Source organism: Belonocnema kinseyi, chromosome 1 (genome assembly GCF_010883055.1).
Source record: "Belonocnema kinseyi isolate 2016_QV_RU_SX_M_011 chromosome 1, B_treatae_v1, whole genome shotgun sequence".
Taxonomy (NCBI): Eukaryota; Metazoa; Arthropoda; class Insecta; order Hymenoptera; family Cynipidae; genus Belonocnema; species Belonocnema kinseyi.
In genome coordinates this window covers 73,593,236-73,610,446 of record NC_046657.1, presented here as the reverse complement: position 1 = coordinate 73,610,446, position 17,211 = coordinate 73,593,236, and the positions used below count along the sequence as shown (strand labels likewise).

At 21.7% G+C, this 17,211-nt stretch overlaps 1 protein-coding gene across 4 annotated transcripts in view; it reads left to right on the top strand.

The window, feature by feature from the left end:
- LOC117167463 (telomerase-binding protein EST1A) overlaps positions 1–17,211 on the top strand; it is a 356,887-nt gene that overhangs the window by 2,061 nt on the left and 337,615 nt on the right. For 3 of the 4 annotated variants that reach the window (XM_033352433.1, XM_033352441.1, XM_033352424.1), the window contains exon 2: positions 8,781–9,261. In XM_033352433.1, the coding sequence (XP_033208324.1) occupies positions 8,781–9,261 (481 nt within the window). The remainder of the gene's footprint in view (positions 1–8,780; positions 9,262–17,211) is intronic. The other variant, XM_033352451.1, reaches the window with a different exon arrangement.

The window sequence follows — 17,211 nt, the reverse complement described above, 5'->3', positions numbered from 1 at the left end:
TTTTGAGGAATTTCATTGGCACCGTCGGAAAGAGGAGATCTTAAGCAATAAAAATATATGTGTCTCAATTTTTTCTAGTGTCGAATAGTCTTAGTTATTGTCTGTTGAAAAACAGTGTACCGGTAGTGGCGTTTTGGCCGTTTAAGGGTTAAATAATTTTTTAACTAAAAAAATAAAGGATTTAAAATAAAAGGGATAATTTTCGAAACAAGAATTAAATTGTTAAACTTTGAGTTAAAATAATTAACTAAGAAAGAAAAAAGAATTTTCAACCAAATAAATTAATTTTCTACCAAAAAGATCAACTTCGTCAAAAAGAATAATCTTTTACAAAAAAAAAAGAAGTTTTAGAAAAATACTGCAATTTTAACTGAAAGGCATACTTTTTAAATGAAAAATTAAATTGTTAAATTTTGAGTAAAAATAATTTGTAACAACAAACATTTTTCCACCAAAGAAATTTTTTTTTAACAAAAAAAATAAATTTTCACCTGAAAAAGGAACGAATTTTCAACAACAAAAAAGACAGAAATTTTCAACTAAAAGGAGTAATTTTAAAAATAAAAATTGAATTGTTAAAGCTTAAAAACAATTTTTAACGACAAAAAATTGTAACCAAAGAAGTTAATTTTTTAATTAAAGAAGATTAATTTTCAATTGAACATAAAATAGGTTTAGTCATTTTTTTAACTAAAAAAAGAAGACTTAAAAAAAATGTGTAAGTTTTCAAATAAAAGAGACATATTTCGAAACAAAAATTGAATTGTTAAATTTTCAGTAATATACTTAAATTTTCAACTAAAAATAATTTCTACGAACAAAATTCCAACCAAAGAGTTTTTTTTTAAACTAAAAAAAAATTAATTTTCAACTAAAAAAGGAACGGATTTTCAACATCAAAAAAGACTTAAATTTTCAACTAAGTAAATTTTAAAATAAGAATTTAATTGTTAAAGTTTAAAAACAATTAATTTTTAACACCAGAATAAGTATTTTTAACCAAAGAAATTAATTTTCGATTAAAAAAAATAATATTCAACTAAACATAAAATAGTTTTAATTTATTGGCTGAAAAATTAATTTTGAATTAAAAAAGACGGATTTTTAAAAAAATACTTCAACTAAAATGTTTTTAAACTAATTTTTCAACTAAAAAGAATATTTTTTCAATGAAAAATTGGATTGTTAAACTTTGAGTAAAAATAATTAATTTCCAACAACACAAATTTTCATCCAAAGAAATAAATTTTTTGCCGATAAGATAAACTTTCATCAAGGAGAAAAATTTTGTAATTAAAAAAAAGAAGAATTTTTCTTAATCCCTCTTTTTTTGGTTCAATATCCATCACTTTGTTGAAAATTAGTTTCTTCAACTGAAAATTTAATCAATCTATTTTTGGTTTAATTTACATTAAAAAAATTAATTTTATACTAATGAAGAACGGATTAAAAAAAAAACCTTATTTGTTTACTAAAAAAGGTTTTTTTTTCAATTCTAATAATTAAATTTTAAGTTGAACAGAGTTATTTCATACAAAAAAGTCGATTTTAAAGCAAAAAATTAGGTTTTAATCAAAACGATTTAATTTGAAATGAGATTAATTTTATACTAATGAAATGATTTTTTAACAAAATGTTTTTTTTTGTTGTAAAAATGTAACTTTTTGGTTGGAAATAAATCGAAATACTTGATTGGCTCGTAAACAACCTGGATTAATTTGGGAATTTTGTCTAGTATTTGTTCAAAGATTTACAGAAATGGATTCAATTTTCAATTAAATAAATAAAATTTTAATTAAAAACGATAATTTTTCATCAAAAAATGGAATAGGTAAATTTAGATTTTGAAAAATTAATTTTTTACTAATGCAGAACGACAAGAAAACTTATTTTTGGCTAAAGGCGCAGCTTTTTGTTTAAAAATTAATGAATTGTTTATCAAAAAAATTCAAAATACTTGCTTGGCTCTTGAAAAACCTGGATTAATTTCGGAATTTAGTACAAATTTGATTAGAGATTCTGCACAATTTTGGTGAATTTGTTTTTAATTTTATAGTTAAATTTTCAAATAAAGAAATAGCTTTTTTAATAAAAACGAAAATTTTTCATCAAAAAACGGAATATGTACATTTTAAGTTTAAAAAATTTATTTTTTACCAAAAAGATAAACTTTCATCAAGAATAAGAATTTTGTACAAAAAAGACACAAATTTTCAATTATTAAAGAAATTAAATTTAAACTAAAAAGGAACTGGTTTTCAACAAAGAAAAATACTTACATTTTAAACTAATAGGAATAATTCTTCAAATAAAAATTGAGTTGTTACATTTTTAAAACAATTTTCAACAACAAAAAAAGAATTTCAACAAAAGAAATTAATTTTCAATTAAAAGGATCAATTTTCCATTAAATATGAAATTCTTTTGATTTATTGTTTCAAAAATTAATTTTGAACTAAAAAAGAATCATTTTCTACAAAAAAGAAGAATTTTTAACATTATAGTTGAATTTTCGACTAAAGAAATGAAATATTTTAATTCGCAGTTTAAAAAATTAATTTGGTACTCAAGAAATCGGCAAGAAAACTTAAATTTTTTGACCAAAAAAGAATAATTCTTCAATTGAAAATTAACTTGTTAAATTTGAAAAACAATTAATTTTCAAGAAAAAAAAATTGTTTTGACCAAAGAAATTAATTATCAATTAAAAAGATAAATTTTGAACGAAACATTAAATAGTTTTAATTTACTTTCTGAAAAATTAATTTTGGTGTAAAAAAGACTGGATTTTCAAAAAAAAAAATAAAATACTTAAGTTTTCAAATAAAAGGGATAATTTTTGTACCAAAAACTGAATTTAAAAATTTTAATTTAAAATGTAAATTAAAAAAAAAGAATTTTTAACCAAAGAAATTAATTTTATACCAAAAATATAAAAAGAATAATCTTTTACAAAAAAAAAACTAAATTTTTAACAAAATACAGGAATTTTCAACAGTACAGTTGAATTATTAACTATAAAAATAAATTTTGAACTAGAAAAATAATTAATTTTCAAAAACAAATTTTCAACTAAAGAAATTAATTTTTTACCGTAAAGGTAAACTTTCATGAAAAACAATTTTGTATAAAAAAAGAATTTTTAACAGTATAGTTTAATTTTCAAATAAAGAAATGAATTTTTAACTAAAAAAGAACGGATTTTTAAAAAATGCTTAAATTTCTAACTAAAAGGGATAAGTCTTCAACGAAAAATTAAATTGTTAATGTTTAAGTAAAAATAATTAATTTCTAACCAAATTTTTTCAACCAAAGAAATTACTTTTCTACCGAAAAAATCAACTTTCATCAAGAAGTATAATTTTCCACAAAAAAATTTAATAATATAATTGTATGTTCAACTAAAGGAAAGAATTTTCTACTAAAAAAGATAAATTTTTAATCAAACATGAAATAGTTTTAATTTACTATCTGAAAAATTAATTTTGAACAAAAAAGAACGGATTTTCGAAAAAATACGTAAATTTTGAAATAAAAGGGATAATTTTTGAATCAAAAATTTATTTGATAAATTTTTAGTTAAAATAATTAATTTTTAACAATTAAACAAATTTTAACCAAAAAAAAAAATAAATAAATCAACAAAATACAGGAATTTTCAACTAAAGAAATGATTTCATTTTTAAAAAATATTAATTTTCAGCCAAATAAAAAATACTCTAATTTACAGTTTAAAAAATTACTCTTGTACTAAAAAAGAACGGATTTTCAAAAAACGCATGTTTTAATTAAATAAATTATTTTTAATTGATTAAATTTTTACTTTTTGTATTGAAAGTTCAACTGTCTTCTAAAAAATTCGTCCTTTTGGCTTGAAGATTCAATTATTTTATTAAAATGTAAACTGTTTTTAGTTGAAGTTTAACCTTTTCTTTTTGTTTGAAATTCAACTATTTGATTGAAAAATAATCTTTCTTGGTTGAAAATGAACTCTTTTTTTGTGTGATGTTTCTTTTGTAGCTACTTATTTATTTAAAAAAAAAAAACAAAAGATATTTTTTTGGTCAGAAAATCGAATAATTAAATCTTGCCTAAACAAAACAAAAATCATAAAAAAGTATCAATGTTAAAGCAAAAAAAAGTAGGTGTCAACTAAAACGATGAATTTTTAAATGAGATTAATTTTAAACAAAATGTTTTTTTTTTGTTATTACAAATGCAACTTTTTGAGAAAGTTGGAATAATTTGGGAATTTTTTCCAGGATTTATTCAAATTGTTGTGAATTTGTTTTTAATTTTGCAAATATCAAAGACTACAGATCAGAAAAGGAAAGATTTACAGGAATGCTTTTAATATTCGATTAAAAAATTCATCTAATTTAAGATATTTAGGGTATCTAAAAAGACTAATTTTTTAAATAAAAATTGAACTGTTAAATTTTAAAAACAATTAATTTTTAATTAAAAAGATCAATTGAAAATTGAAAATGAATTTTCTACAAACAAAAAAATCAACAAAATACAGGAATTTTCATTTAAAGAAATTATTGTCATCTAAAAAAAAAATATCCATTTTCAACCAAAGATAAAATAGTTTAATTTACTGTTTACAAAAATTGATTTTGTGCTAAAAAAGAACGGATTAAAAAAAAACTTATTTTTCAAGGAAAAAATTAGTTTTTAAATTATTAAATTTTTACCTTTTTGTTTGAAAATTTTACTGTTTGATTGAATATTCATCTTTTTAATACAAATTCGATGTTTCTTATTTTGCTACTAATTTGTATTAAAAAACTAAAAAAGTTTTTTTTTACAAAAAATCGAATAATTAAATCTTTAATTAGATAAAATAATGTCATACAACAAATAATCAATATTAAAGCAAAAAAAAAAAAAAAACAATATGTCTTAACTAAAACGATGAATTTTTAAATGAGATTAATTTTAAACAAAACTTGATTGGCTCTTGAGAAACTTGGAATAATTTGGGAATTTTGTCCAGGATTTGTTCAAATTGTTGTGAATTTGTTATTAATTTTGTAGATAACGAAGACTACAGATCTGAAAATGAAAGATTTACAGGAATGCGTTCAATATTTAACTGAAAAAATAGCTGTTTTCTCTCAAAATAGTTTAATTTTCACTTAAAGAAATTAACTTTAAACTAAAAAAGTAACAGATTTTCAACAACAACAAAATTCATCTAAAAGGAATAATTTTTTTAATAAAAATTGAATTGTTAAATTTTAAAAACAATTATTTGTAAACCAAAAAAGGAACAGATTTTCAACAACAACAAAATTCATCTAAAAGGCATAATTTTTCAAATAAAAATTGAATTGTTAAGTTTTAAAAACAATTAATTTTTAATTAAAAAAGATCAGTTTTGAACGAAAAATGAAATAGTTTTAATTTACTATTTAAAAATTTAATTTTTTACGAAAGAAATACTGTGAGAAAACTCATTTTTTAACTTAAAAAGTTTGGATTTTCATGAAAAAATCGAATAATTAAAGCTTAAGTTAAAAAAAAACTAAAAAGATGAATTTTTAACGAAATATTTTCTTGGTTAAAGACGCAACTTTTTGGATGAATTAGTAAAAGGAGTAATTTTTCAAATAAAAATTTATTTGTTAAATTTAAAAAAAAATTAATTACCACCAACAAAAAAAAGAATGTTTAACCAAAGAAATTTATTTTCCATAAAAAAGATAAATTTTCAACCAAACATGATATAATTTTAACTTGCTGCCTGAAACATTAATCTTAAACTAAAAAAGAACGGATTTTCAAAAAATACGTAAATTTTTAAATAAAAGGGATCATTCTTATACAAAAAATTTAAATGTTGAATTTTAAGTTAAAATAATTCATTACAAAAAAAGAATTTTCTACCAAAAACATAAATTTTAATAAAAAAGAAAAATCTTTTGCAAAAAAAAAGAATTTTCAGCAAAATACAGGAATTTTCAACAGTATAGTTTAATTATCAACTATAAAAATAAAATTCGAATTAAAAGAAGAACGGTTTTTCAAAAAAGACTTCAACTAAAAAATTTTTAAACTAAATTTTTTAACTAAAACGAATATTTTGTTAACCAAAAATTGGATCTTTTCGGCTGCAATTGTCTTGAATTCGTCTTATTGAATCTTTCTTGGTTGAAAATGAACTTTTTTAGCTACTTATTTGTAAAAAAAATACTAGAAAAGTTTTTTGTTGTCAAAAAATCGAATAATTAAATCTTGAATTAAACAAAATAATTTCATACAAAAAAATCAATATTAAAGAAAAAAAACAAGTAAGTCTCAACCAAAACGATGAATTGTTAAATGCGATTAATTTTAAACAAAATGTTTTTTTTTGTGCAAATGCAACTTTTTGGTTAAAAATTAATGGATTAATTATAAAAAAAAATTCGAAATACTTGATTTGCTCTAGAAAAACTTGGAATAATTTGGGAGTTTTGTTCAAGATTTTAGTAGCGATCCTGCACAAAAATGCAAGATTTACATGAATGCGTTCAATTTTTAAATAAATAAATAATTTTTAACTAAAGAAATGAAATATTTTAATTTACAGTTAAAAAAATAACTATTTCTAGTTTTTTTTGCAAATCAGTAGCCAAAAAATAAACATTATTTTAATTGTTCAGAAAGTAAACTAAAACTATTTCATGTTTTGTTCAAAATTGATATTTTTTAATTGAAAATTCTTTTCTTTTGTTAAAATTTTTTTTATGTAAAGAATTTCAGGATGTAAAATTTCATAATTAAATTTCTTTTTTTTGTTTTTCAAAATTAAATGTTTTTAAAATTTGCCAATTCAATTTTTATTTGGAAAATTATTCCATTTTTGGTTGAAAATTTAAGTCTTTTTTTTTGGTTGAAAATCCGTTTCTTTTTTCCGTTAAAAAATAAGTTTTCTTGTCGTTCTTCTTTAGTACTAAATTAATTTTTTTGTCAAAATATCGAATAATTAAATCTTAATTAAACAAACTAATTTCATACAAAAAAATCAATACTAAAGCAAAAAAAAAAAAAAAAAAAAAAAAAAAAAAAAAAAAAACAAGTAAGTCTCCACCAAAACGATCAATTTTTAAATGAGATTGATTTTAAACAAAATTATTTTTTTTGTACAAATGAAACTTTTTGGTTGGAAATTAATGGATTGATTAAAACAAAATGTTGGAAATACTTGATACAAAAAAAAAGAATTTTTAACCAAAGAAAAGAATTTTCAATTAAAAAATATCAATTTTGAACGAAATATAAAATAGTTTTAGTTTACTTTCTGAAAAATTAAATAAAGTTTTCTTTTTTGGCTACTAATTTGTAAAAAAAACTAAAAAGAGTTATTTTTTAACTGTAAATTAAAATACTTCATTTCTTTAGTTGGAAAGTCATCTACAATGTTAAAGCTTCTTTTTTTAGTTCAAAATTAATTTTTTATACAATAAATCAAAACTATTTCATGTTTGGTGGAGAATTGATCTTTTTTAATTAAAAATGAATTTCTTTTTTTGTTGTTGAAAATTAATTGTTTTTAAAATCTAAAAATTCAATTTTTATTTGAAAGATTATTCCTATTAGTTGAAAATTTAAGTATTTTTGTTTTGTTGAAAGCCAGTTCTTTTTACATTCTCATCATTTATGATAGGGAAAGTATTAGAATTGTCGGAAATTTGACATCACACTTTTTCAACGGATCTCCACGTTTCGAGAACCCCTGAATCCGAAAATCAGGTTTTCACGATGGCGTCTGTCTGTCTGTCCGTCCGTAAACACGTTAACTTTTGAAAAAATGAACGAATCAAATTCATCTTTGGCACATTTGTTTTAGGTCCTTAAAGAAAGGACGAGTTCGTGAACCAGCCCTTTTTGATAAAAATTCAAAAAGTGAGCGCATTTTGAAAATTTTTGAGACTACTTTTTTCTGAATTTGAAAATTCTATGTACGGATATTAATAGTACCAAAAAGAACAAACAATTTATCCTTATGACTTTTTTTCGATGAAAAGAAAATTCTCAGAGTTATAGCGTTTCAAAATTTTTTCAATCAACCGAAAATCAAAATTTGAAGCCGAAAAACGCACGATATGAAAAAAAGTCAAGAGAAAAAAAACATTTCTTTTTGTAAGCTCTACAAGATCATTATAACCAATTTTTGGATTTTCTTCAAAAATCGAAAATTCAAATTTTGATTGCACAAAAAATAATGGAAAATAAAAAAATCCATTTGGTGTACAAACTATGTAGGATACGAAAAAAGATGAATTAACAAAAATGGTTATCCCAAAAAATATCTAGAATTTCGTCATGAATCACTTCTTGATAGGACGCGTACTTTTTGTTTTAATCATGAAAAATAACGTTGACAAAAAATAAAATAAAAAAAAAAATGTGTGGAAAAACGACGAAAGTTACGAGAAAAAAAGTCCAACAAAAACCTGTTTACAAATTTCTGTCGGAAATCGAGCGCGCAGCGCGAATGTCACAATAAGAATGTGTACCTCAAAGCCTACAGAGCTTTGAGAAACCTAATCTTTGACTATACCTAATTAAGTAGACCACTCAGAATATGAAGACGCATATAAATACTGCCATCTAAAAGAGATCTTTTTGATAAAGTTTTTCTCAAGCATTCCAAATGCAAAGAATAAATAACCGAGCGCGAAGATTCAACCGTCGCGCCCCCTAGGCGCGCCCTCAAACTGGCAGAATTTGGAAATTTTGTCCAGGATTTGTTCAAAATTGTTGTGAATTTGTTATTAATTTTGTAGATAACGAAGACTACAGATCAGAGAAGGAAAGATATACAGGAATGCGTGGAGGAGGAGGAGGAGGAGGAGGAGTAGGGGGAGGAGGAGGAGGAGGAAACAGAGCACCACCTCAGGCTCTTTACAGACCTGGAGGTGGATTATTACGAAAAGTAGGTCCAGGTCGAGGAGAGGAATTCGAGAATGAGAATCACTCGCAGGATAGGTCAAAACCGGGCTCGATTCAATACCGATTGCGAAATGCTCAGTTTTCGGGCTCGAATCAAGGGAAAAACCAATCGGCGTCCCTTCAAATGGATGAGGTCTCTTCGAAATTAAATGCTTTGCATCTCAACTACAAAAATAACAGCAATCAAATTCAAGGGCCTTCGAAAGGCAATCATTTTGGCGGCGATCCGAGAAAAAGGAACAAGAAACCGGAACAGCCACTCTACATGCCGAAAAAGGTGAAGGAGGCGCTCGCAGAAAGAGACGTGTCGAACAGGTGAGAAAATTATCATTAAGCCTTCTTATTTTTTATTTTTTATTTTCTTTCAAGGTAGAAAACACACCTTTTTAATAATAGATATTTTTTAAAACTTCAGAAGCATTTTCAAGGGCTTTTAATTCGAAATTTTTTTAGGATAAAGAATTTTTTAGTTTTGAAATATATGAAACGATTTTACAGGATCTTTAAAATTTTATTATGCAATTTTTAGAGATTTCAGAGGATTTTATAAAAAATTTTAGTCGATTTTAAATAATTTATTCAAGAAAAGTGAGTATTTTTTAGGTTTTCAAAGATTTGAGGAGTTATGAAATTAGTTTTTGAAATTGATCATGAATTGTTATTAATTTATTCTGAATTCATTTAAATTTATAAAAATGTTTTTCATTCAATTGATAAAATCGTCAGTTTAAGAAATCAAAAAATTGTAATTAATTTCTATTATATTCTATGCAATTCAATGGATTTTTGAAGATTTTTTAAATTTATTTTGAAGTCTTTAAAAATCATGATAAACTCACTTGATTGCTTTTTAAATTTGGTTTTTTATCAATTTAATCGAATTCTTCTCATTTCCCTTAAATCTTCGAAATCGACTCAAATTTGACTGGAATCAATGGAATTTCTTCGATTTTAAGAAAACAGTTTATTTATATAATTATTGTAAACATGACACAGTAGATTTTTCTAATAGTGTTTTTTTTTATCGAATCATTTCCATTAATTATCGCTCCGATAGGAAAAGTTCTGAGGAGAAATGGTTTCGGTTTTATTTTAAAAATATAATTTTAAGTTTTAAAGATTTTAAAATGTGGGTTAAAAGTATATAGAAGACGTTGAGACCATTTTTTTTTAAATTTTTCAAGTTTTACAAATTTTTTAGGTTAACTGAATTTTGTCAGGATATGAAAAAAGTTTTTGAAATTCATGGGAGATTTTTAAATTTTTAAAAAGGGTTTGAAAGATTTTCAAGCAAAATTTTGCAATTTTGTCATATTACATAATTTTTGAAAAAAATTTGAATAAGTTTGAGAGATATTCAATAGCTTAAAACCATTAAACAATAAATAAAACTTGTAAAGTTTTTTTTTCTAAATTTTGTAAAGTTTCACGAAAATGAAAGGTATTTTTTTCAGGTTTCCAGGAAAAATTAAAATAACTTTTTATTTTGAAAAATTAATTTGAAGAGATTATTTTAAAAGATTTTAGAAAATTTCAAAAATGGTAAAAGAAGAAGCTGAAAGATTTTAGGGCTTAGAAGGTCTGACGAAATTAAAAAACAAGAAGAATTTTTCTTATGTTCGTGTGAAAGTTTTAAATAATTTAGAAGAGAGTAAGGTGATTTTTTTAAATTTGGAAACATACAAATGTTAAAATATTTTAGCTTCGTTACAAAGTCTAATTGATTGAAAAAAATCAGAATTAAGAGTTGGTTATTTCATTGTAATAGAAAAAAATATCTAAGGATTTATCATATTCCTTGTTTGTCATATTATAAAATAAACGAATTGTTAAATTTTCATAAATATTTCTATTTCTGTAATTTAAGTTTGACGAAATTTAAAATTTCCGAAAATAATTAATAAATGATTAATTAATGATTCATTAAATTGTTTGTCTTATTTATAATTCTATTAATTACTTATAAATTAATAATTATTTAACTATGTTGAAAAATTATAAATTTCGGGCATCAAAACATTTGTCGGGAACTTAATAATTCGTTTATTTTAAAAGTCGGTCTTGAAGTTGGTGAATTTCAGTTTTGGATATTTTAAAATTTTATTTTTTGTTAATTAAAAATCTTGTCGTTATTTAAAATTTGGAAAATTTTATAATTCGATAGTAATATATTTTTTCGGCATTTTTTTCATTAATTTATGTATTCGTTATTTATTTTTTTATTATTCTTTATAAATTCTAAATATTTATGGAATTTTTTAAAATTTGAATCATGCCAATTTTGCCGTTTTTTTCCTATATTACAAAAAATAATAATGACCGTTTTCAACTCTCGTGACACATTTTTTGCATTGGGCAGTACAGTTATTTTTTGCAATTCGCCCTGAATTCTTATTAATTTTTTTTTAATTCCTAGGAATTCTCTAGAACTTAGTTAATTTTCTGGACTTTTTTGATTTTTTAAAAGTCTTTCTTGAATTGATCCGGACCGAGAAACCGGAAAATGACAGTGATTTTTTTCTTTTTTTGACGGGAATTTTACAAATTTGTAGAAGAAAAATCTGTCCACGTTCGATTTCAACAGTTTTGACATAATTAGTTGAATTGTTTTTACTTTAAAATTTTCCATTAAAAATTTCTATTTTTAAACTTACATTTTTAATTTAAAGTATTTTGAAATGCTTTCTTAAAGACTTGAACAAATAAAATGTAAAAGTCTCGGATTTTGAAAATTTTTGATAAAAACATTTTTATTTAATAAATATATAAATTTTTTAAATTTATCTGTACTTTAAGTAATAAAAAGTGAAAAAAAAACGATTTGGAAAGAGATTTTAAATCAATTCAAAATTTAAGAATTTTCAGATTTTAAAGTTAAAACTGAAACGGAGACAATTTGAAAGTCTTAGTCATTAAACAAATGTGAAGGTGTGACTGAAAATTTACAAACTATTTTCAACTTAATAATATATTTCTAATTAAAGGATTTTATTAAATTTAAAATATTGTTTCAGTCTAAAATATTCAATTTTTAACCTATTCAATTCGACACTTTCAATTTAAAAAAAAAAAAAAAGATTAATTATTGAATATTGAGCAATATTTGAATTTTTATTTAAGACAAGTAAATTGAAACCAAATATTTAAAAGTAAAGAATCTTTAACTGAATTTTTTGACATAGAAAACCTGCAATCGTTAAAATTTCGAAATATGTTTAATTTGTAAGTGAAATTTTTTAGTTTGATGCATAATTTACAAATGAAAATTTTTAGAAAAAATTTGACTAATTTTAAGAAATATTTAGGAGTTTTAAAATGATAAAAAATTATCATGCAAATTTTAGAAAGTTTTCTTAAAATGTTCTAGAATCTTTTTGAAAATTTTTTTTTTAATCTTTGAAAAACTTTCTAAATATTCTCTTAAAATAATTTTTCAAAATGAAAAGTTATTTTTAATTTTCCTAGGAATCTTAAAAAAATGTTTTTACATTCAAATTATAAAGAAATTTTCTAAAATTTGCAGGATTTTCGGAATATTGTAGAAAAAATTCAATTCATTTTGACAGATATTTAGAAGTTCTGAAAAATTTTAAATTTAAAACAACTTCTAGATTTCTCAATATTTTGAAATACAGTTTTGAAGCTTTCTAAGGATGTTTAAACTATTTAAAACGAAAATAATTTGAATTTCTAATTTAAGAAGTGTTCATTTAAAATGTTTTCAATTTTTCAATATTTAATGTTTCTAGCTTAAAATTCCTTAAAATTATATAATTTTGAAAATGTTAAAGTTCATTGATTAATTTTTTTAATTTAGAGCATTGAAAATGATCAAGTGGATTTATGTTTTTTTTATATTGAAAAATGTTAGTACCGTTAATTTTATACGCGTAAATTATTGAGGCTTTAAATGCAAAAAATTTTTAATTAAAAACTTTTAAATTTCGATTTTAAAAGTTCAAAATTTAACAGTTCCACTTTGAGTGCTTTTATTTGCAGCTCAGTTTTTATTAACTTAAGTGGAAATTCTTTAGTTTTAATGTTCCATTTTTTAAATTTCATTGACCGTGAAAAATATTTGCGAACCGGAAATTTATTTCGTTGATATTAAAACGGCCACCCTTAATTTTTTTTTAGTGGATTTCAAATAATTTATTCGCGACACGTGAGGTCTTTTTTAGGACTTTAAAGGATTTTATCTATTTTAAAGAATGTCAAAAGATTTCTAGAAGTTGGTAATTGATTTTGAATCATTTGAAGAGATTTCAAAATGATTCGAATATTTAGAAATAAAAAATGTTCAGTCTTTCAGAAAATATCGCCAGATCTCATAGAATTTCTTGGGATTTAATAATATTTTAGTAGATTTAAAAAAAATGTACTCAAGAAAAAAGAGTATTTCTTAGGTTTTCAAATATTTGACGAGTTATGAAATTAGTTTTTGAAATTGATCATGAATTGTTATTAATTTATCCTGAATTTATTTAAATTCTTTTAAATGTTTTAAATTCAATTGATAAAATCATCAACGGATTTGAAATATTTGAATGTATTTTCTTTTTTTTTCAAGGCATTTTAAAGATATTAAAACAATTTCGAGGAATTTCTAAGGGTTTAGATAAGTTTAAGAAAATTAAAAATTTTAATTGATTTTAAAAGAATTTTACACAAGAAATGAAGGATTTCGTAGGGTTGCAAAGATTTTAAGAGATTTTCAAAAAATTTTACAACTTGAAATTCGCCCAGAATTCGTATTAATTCTTCCTAAATTCTTTGAAATTCACTTATTTCAATTCAATCAAATGAATTTTCCAAAAAATGTTGTTTAATTTATTTTGAAGTCTTTAAAAATCATCTCAAATTATTCTTAGGGATTTCATCTCAAATTCTTTTGAATTTTCTTTAATTTTTCTATTCTCACTTCAAACCTACTCAATTCAATGAATTTTCTCGATTTTTATAACTACTTCCAATTTATTTTAAATCTTTTTTGGGTGTAAATTAGTAGAGTTTCAAAGATTTGAGAAGATTTTAAATTATTTTTTGCAAATCACCCTGAATTCTTATTAATTAATCTTTTTTGTTTTAATTCCTTGGAATTCCTGGAATTTATTAAGTTCGCTTGGATTCTTCTAAATTTACTCAATTCTACTGAATTCTATGAACTTTTTTTGATCTTTAAAAAGTTTTTATTTAATTGATCCTAAAGTCTTTATTTTTTGCATATAATTCATTTCAATTTTTTGTTCAAATTACCTTGAATTTTTTTATGAATTTCATCGAATTCTCGTTTATCTTAAATCAATCATTTTTTCTTGAAAATTCGACTGGTTTCTTAAAACTTCAACTTTTCTCGTATTTCTTTTTTCTGTGTTTGAAAATTCGTCTGTTTTGGTTGGAAACTAATTTTTCTATTTGAATATTAACTTTTATGTTTAAAGTCTAGCTTTTTTCGAAAATCGAATTTTTTTAAATTATTTTTTTTTTTTAAATTAACTTTTTTGTTCGAAAATGAACTTTTTTTTACAAAATACACTTTTTTGTTTAAAAATTAAATTTTTTCTTTGAAAACTAACTTTCTTATTTGAAATTAAGTTTTTTTTAAATTTAACTTTTTTGTTTGAAACCCAACTTTTGTGTTTGAAATCTAATTTTTTTTAATGACCCTTTTTGGATCAAAAATTAAATTTTTTATTTAAAAATGAACTTTTTTAAAGTTCATCTGTTTTCGTTGAAAATTAATTTTGTTATTTGAAAATTAACTTTTATGTTTAAAATCTAGCTTTTTTATTTCAAAATCAAATTTTCTGTTTAAAAATTATTATTTTTTTAAAATTAACTTTTGCTTGAAAATTAAATTTTGGTTCGAAAATTATTATTTTTTTTTTAAAGTAACTTTTGTTTGAAAATTAACTTTTTTGTTCGAAAATGAACTATTTTTCAATATACACTTTTTTGTTTGGAAATTAAATTTTTTCTTTGAAAACTAACTTTCTTGTTTGAAATTAAGTTTTTTTTTAAATGAACTTTTTTGTTTGAAACCCAAGTTTTGTGTTTGAAATCTATTTTTTTTAACTGACCCTTTTTGGTTCAAAAATTAAATTTTTTATTTAAAAATGAACTTTTTTTTGAAAATCCATCTGTTTTCGTTGAAAATTAATTTTGTTATTTGAAAATGAACTTTTATGTTTAAAATCTAGCTTTCTTGTTTGAAAATCAAATCTTTTGTTTAAAAATTAATTTTTTTAATTTAACTTTTGTTTGAAAATGAACTTTTTTGTTCGAAAATGACTTTTTTTTGTATAAAAATAAACTTCTTTCTTTAAAAATTAACTTTCTTGTCTGAAATTAAGTGTTTTGCTTAAAAATTAACTTTTTTAATTTAAAAATTAACTTCCTTGAAACTTCTTCTCTTTTGTTCCTTTCTTTTTGTATTTGAAAATTAAATTTTTTGTTTGAATGAACTTTTTTTTGATAATTAACTTTTTTGTTTGAAAATTCATCTGTTTTCGTTGGAAATTATTTTTTTTTTTTTATTTGAAAATAAACTTTTATGTTTAAAATCTAGCTTTTTTCTTTCAAAATCAAATTCTCTGTTTAAAAATTAAATTTTTTGTTCGAAAATCAACTTTATTCTTGGAATATAAATTAACTTTTTTGTTCGAAAAGGACCTTTTTTGTTTGAAATCTAACTTTTTTAAATTTAATTTTTTCACTTAAAAATGAACTTTATTTATTTATTTTTTTGATACTTAACTTTTTTTAATTCATCTGTTTTCGTTGGAAATTAATTTTCTTATTTGAAAATTAACTTTTATGTTTAAAATCTAGCTTTTTTGTTTCAAAATCAAATTTTTTACCTTTTGTTTGAAAATTACAGGTTTTTAAAAATTTTTTTTTAAATAAACTTTTTTCTTTGCAAAATAATTTTCTTGTTTGATAAAAAGTTTTTTTTTAAAATTAACTATGTTTATTTAAAAATTAACTTTTTTGAAACTTCTTCTTTTCTCGTATTCCTTTTTTTTTGTATTTCAAAATGAACTTTTTTGCTTGAAACCCGACTTTTTTGTTTTAAAGTCAACAATTTTCTAAAACATTCGATTTTTTAGCTTGAAAACGTTTTTGTTGAAAATTCTTCTTCTTGGATTGAAGATTTATTATTTTGTTAGAAAAATGTTTATGTTTAAAAATTAACTTTTTCGTTTTGAAAATTAACATTTTTGTTTCAAATCTCTCTTTTATTGTTGAACATTAACTTTTTTGTTTCAAAATTCAACTTTGTTCTAAAAAATGTGTTGTTTTTTTTACGATTTTAGGGAATTTAAAAAACTTCTCAAATCTACGGCATTTTCAAGAGATTTTAATTTGAAATATTTTAGGGAATTTAAAAATGATTCCAAGGAAGAATATATTCGCGAGGTATTGAAAATACCTATTATTAATGATTACTATTGCTATTTGGATAAATAAATTTGTTAGGAAAAAGTTTTTTTTAGTAAAAAATTAATTAATTTAACTGAAAATTTAACTGTTTCATTTTTAGTAAAAATTGTTCTTTCTTAGTTGGTTAAAAGTTGAATTCATTTGTAAAAAATGCCTTTTTTATTTTCGGATTCACCTCCTTGAATGAAAATTGAACCATTTTATTTTTTTTTAAACTAATTTTTGTTTTAATTTTGATTCTTCAATTTTTTGTTGAAAAATTCTAGCTAATAAGTTGAAAATTCATAATTTATGTCGAATATTCAACTATTTGGTGAAAAGTTGATCTACTTGGTAAGAAATTGAACAATTTTGTTCAAAAGATTTTTTATTGTTTAAAATTTACTGTTTTTTTGAGAATTCATATTTTTAGAATAAAAATGAATTTTTTTAACTAATGTGTATTTAACTGTTTCCATTTTGTTAGTTGTCTTTTTTTTTTGTTGAAAATTTAATTAATTTGTTGAAAATTCATTTTTTTTGTGCTAAAAATTCATTTTTCAACTTAAAATTTAAATATTTTCGTTTTGGTTTAAAATTTCTTCCTTTTTTTTTAGTCAAAAATTAATGTATTTTGTTACAGATCCTTCTTTTTAATAAAAAATTAATCTTCTTAGTTGAAAATTAATCTTTTTGATGGAAAATTCATTTTTTTTACCAAACAATAATTTTTTAACTGAAAATTTAACTGTTTCAGTTTTGGTTTACAATTTATTTTTTTATTCTAGTCGAAGATTAATGTATGTTGTTAATTATCCGTCTTTTTGTTAATTTTTGGTTGAA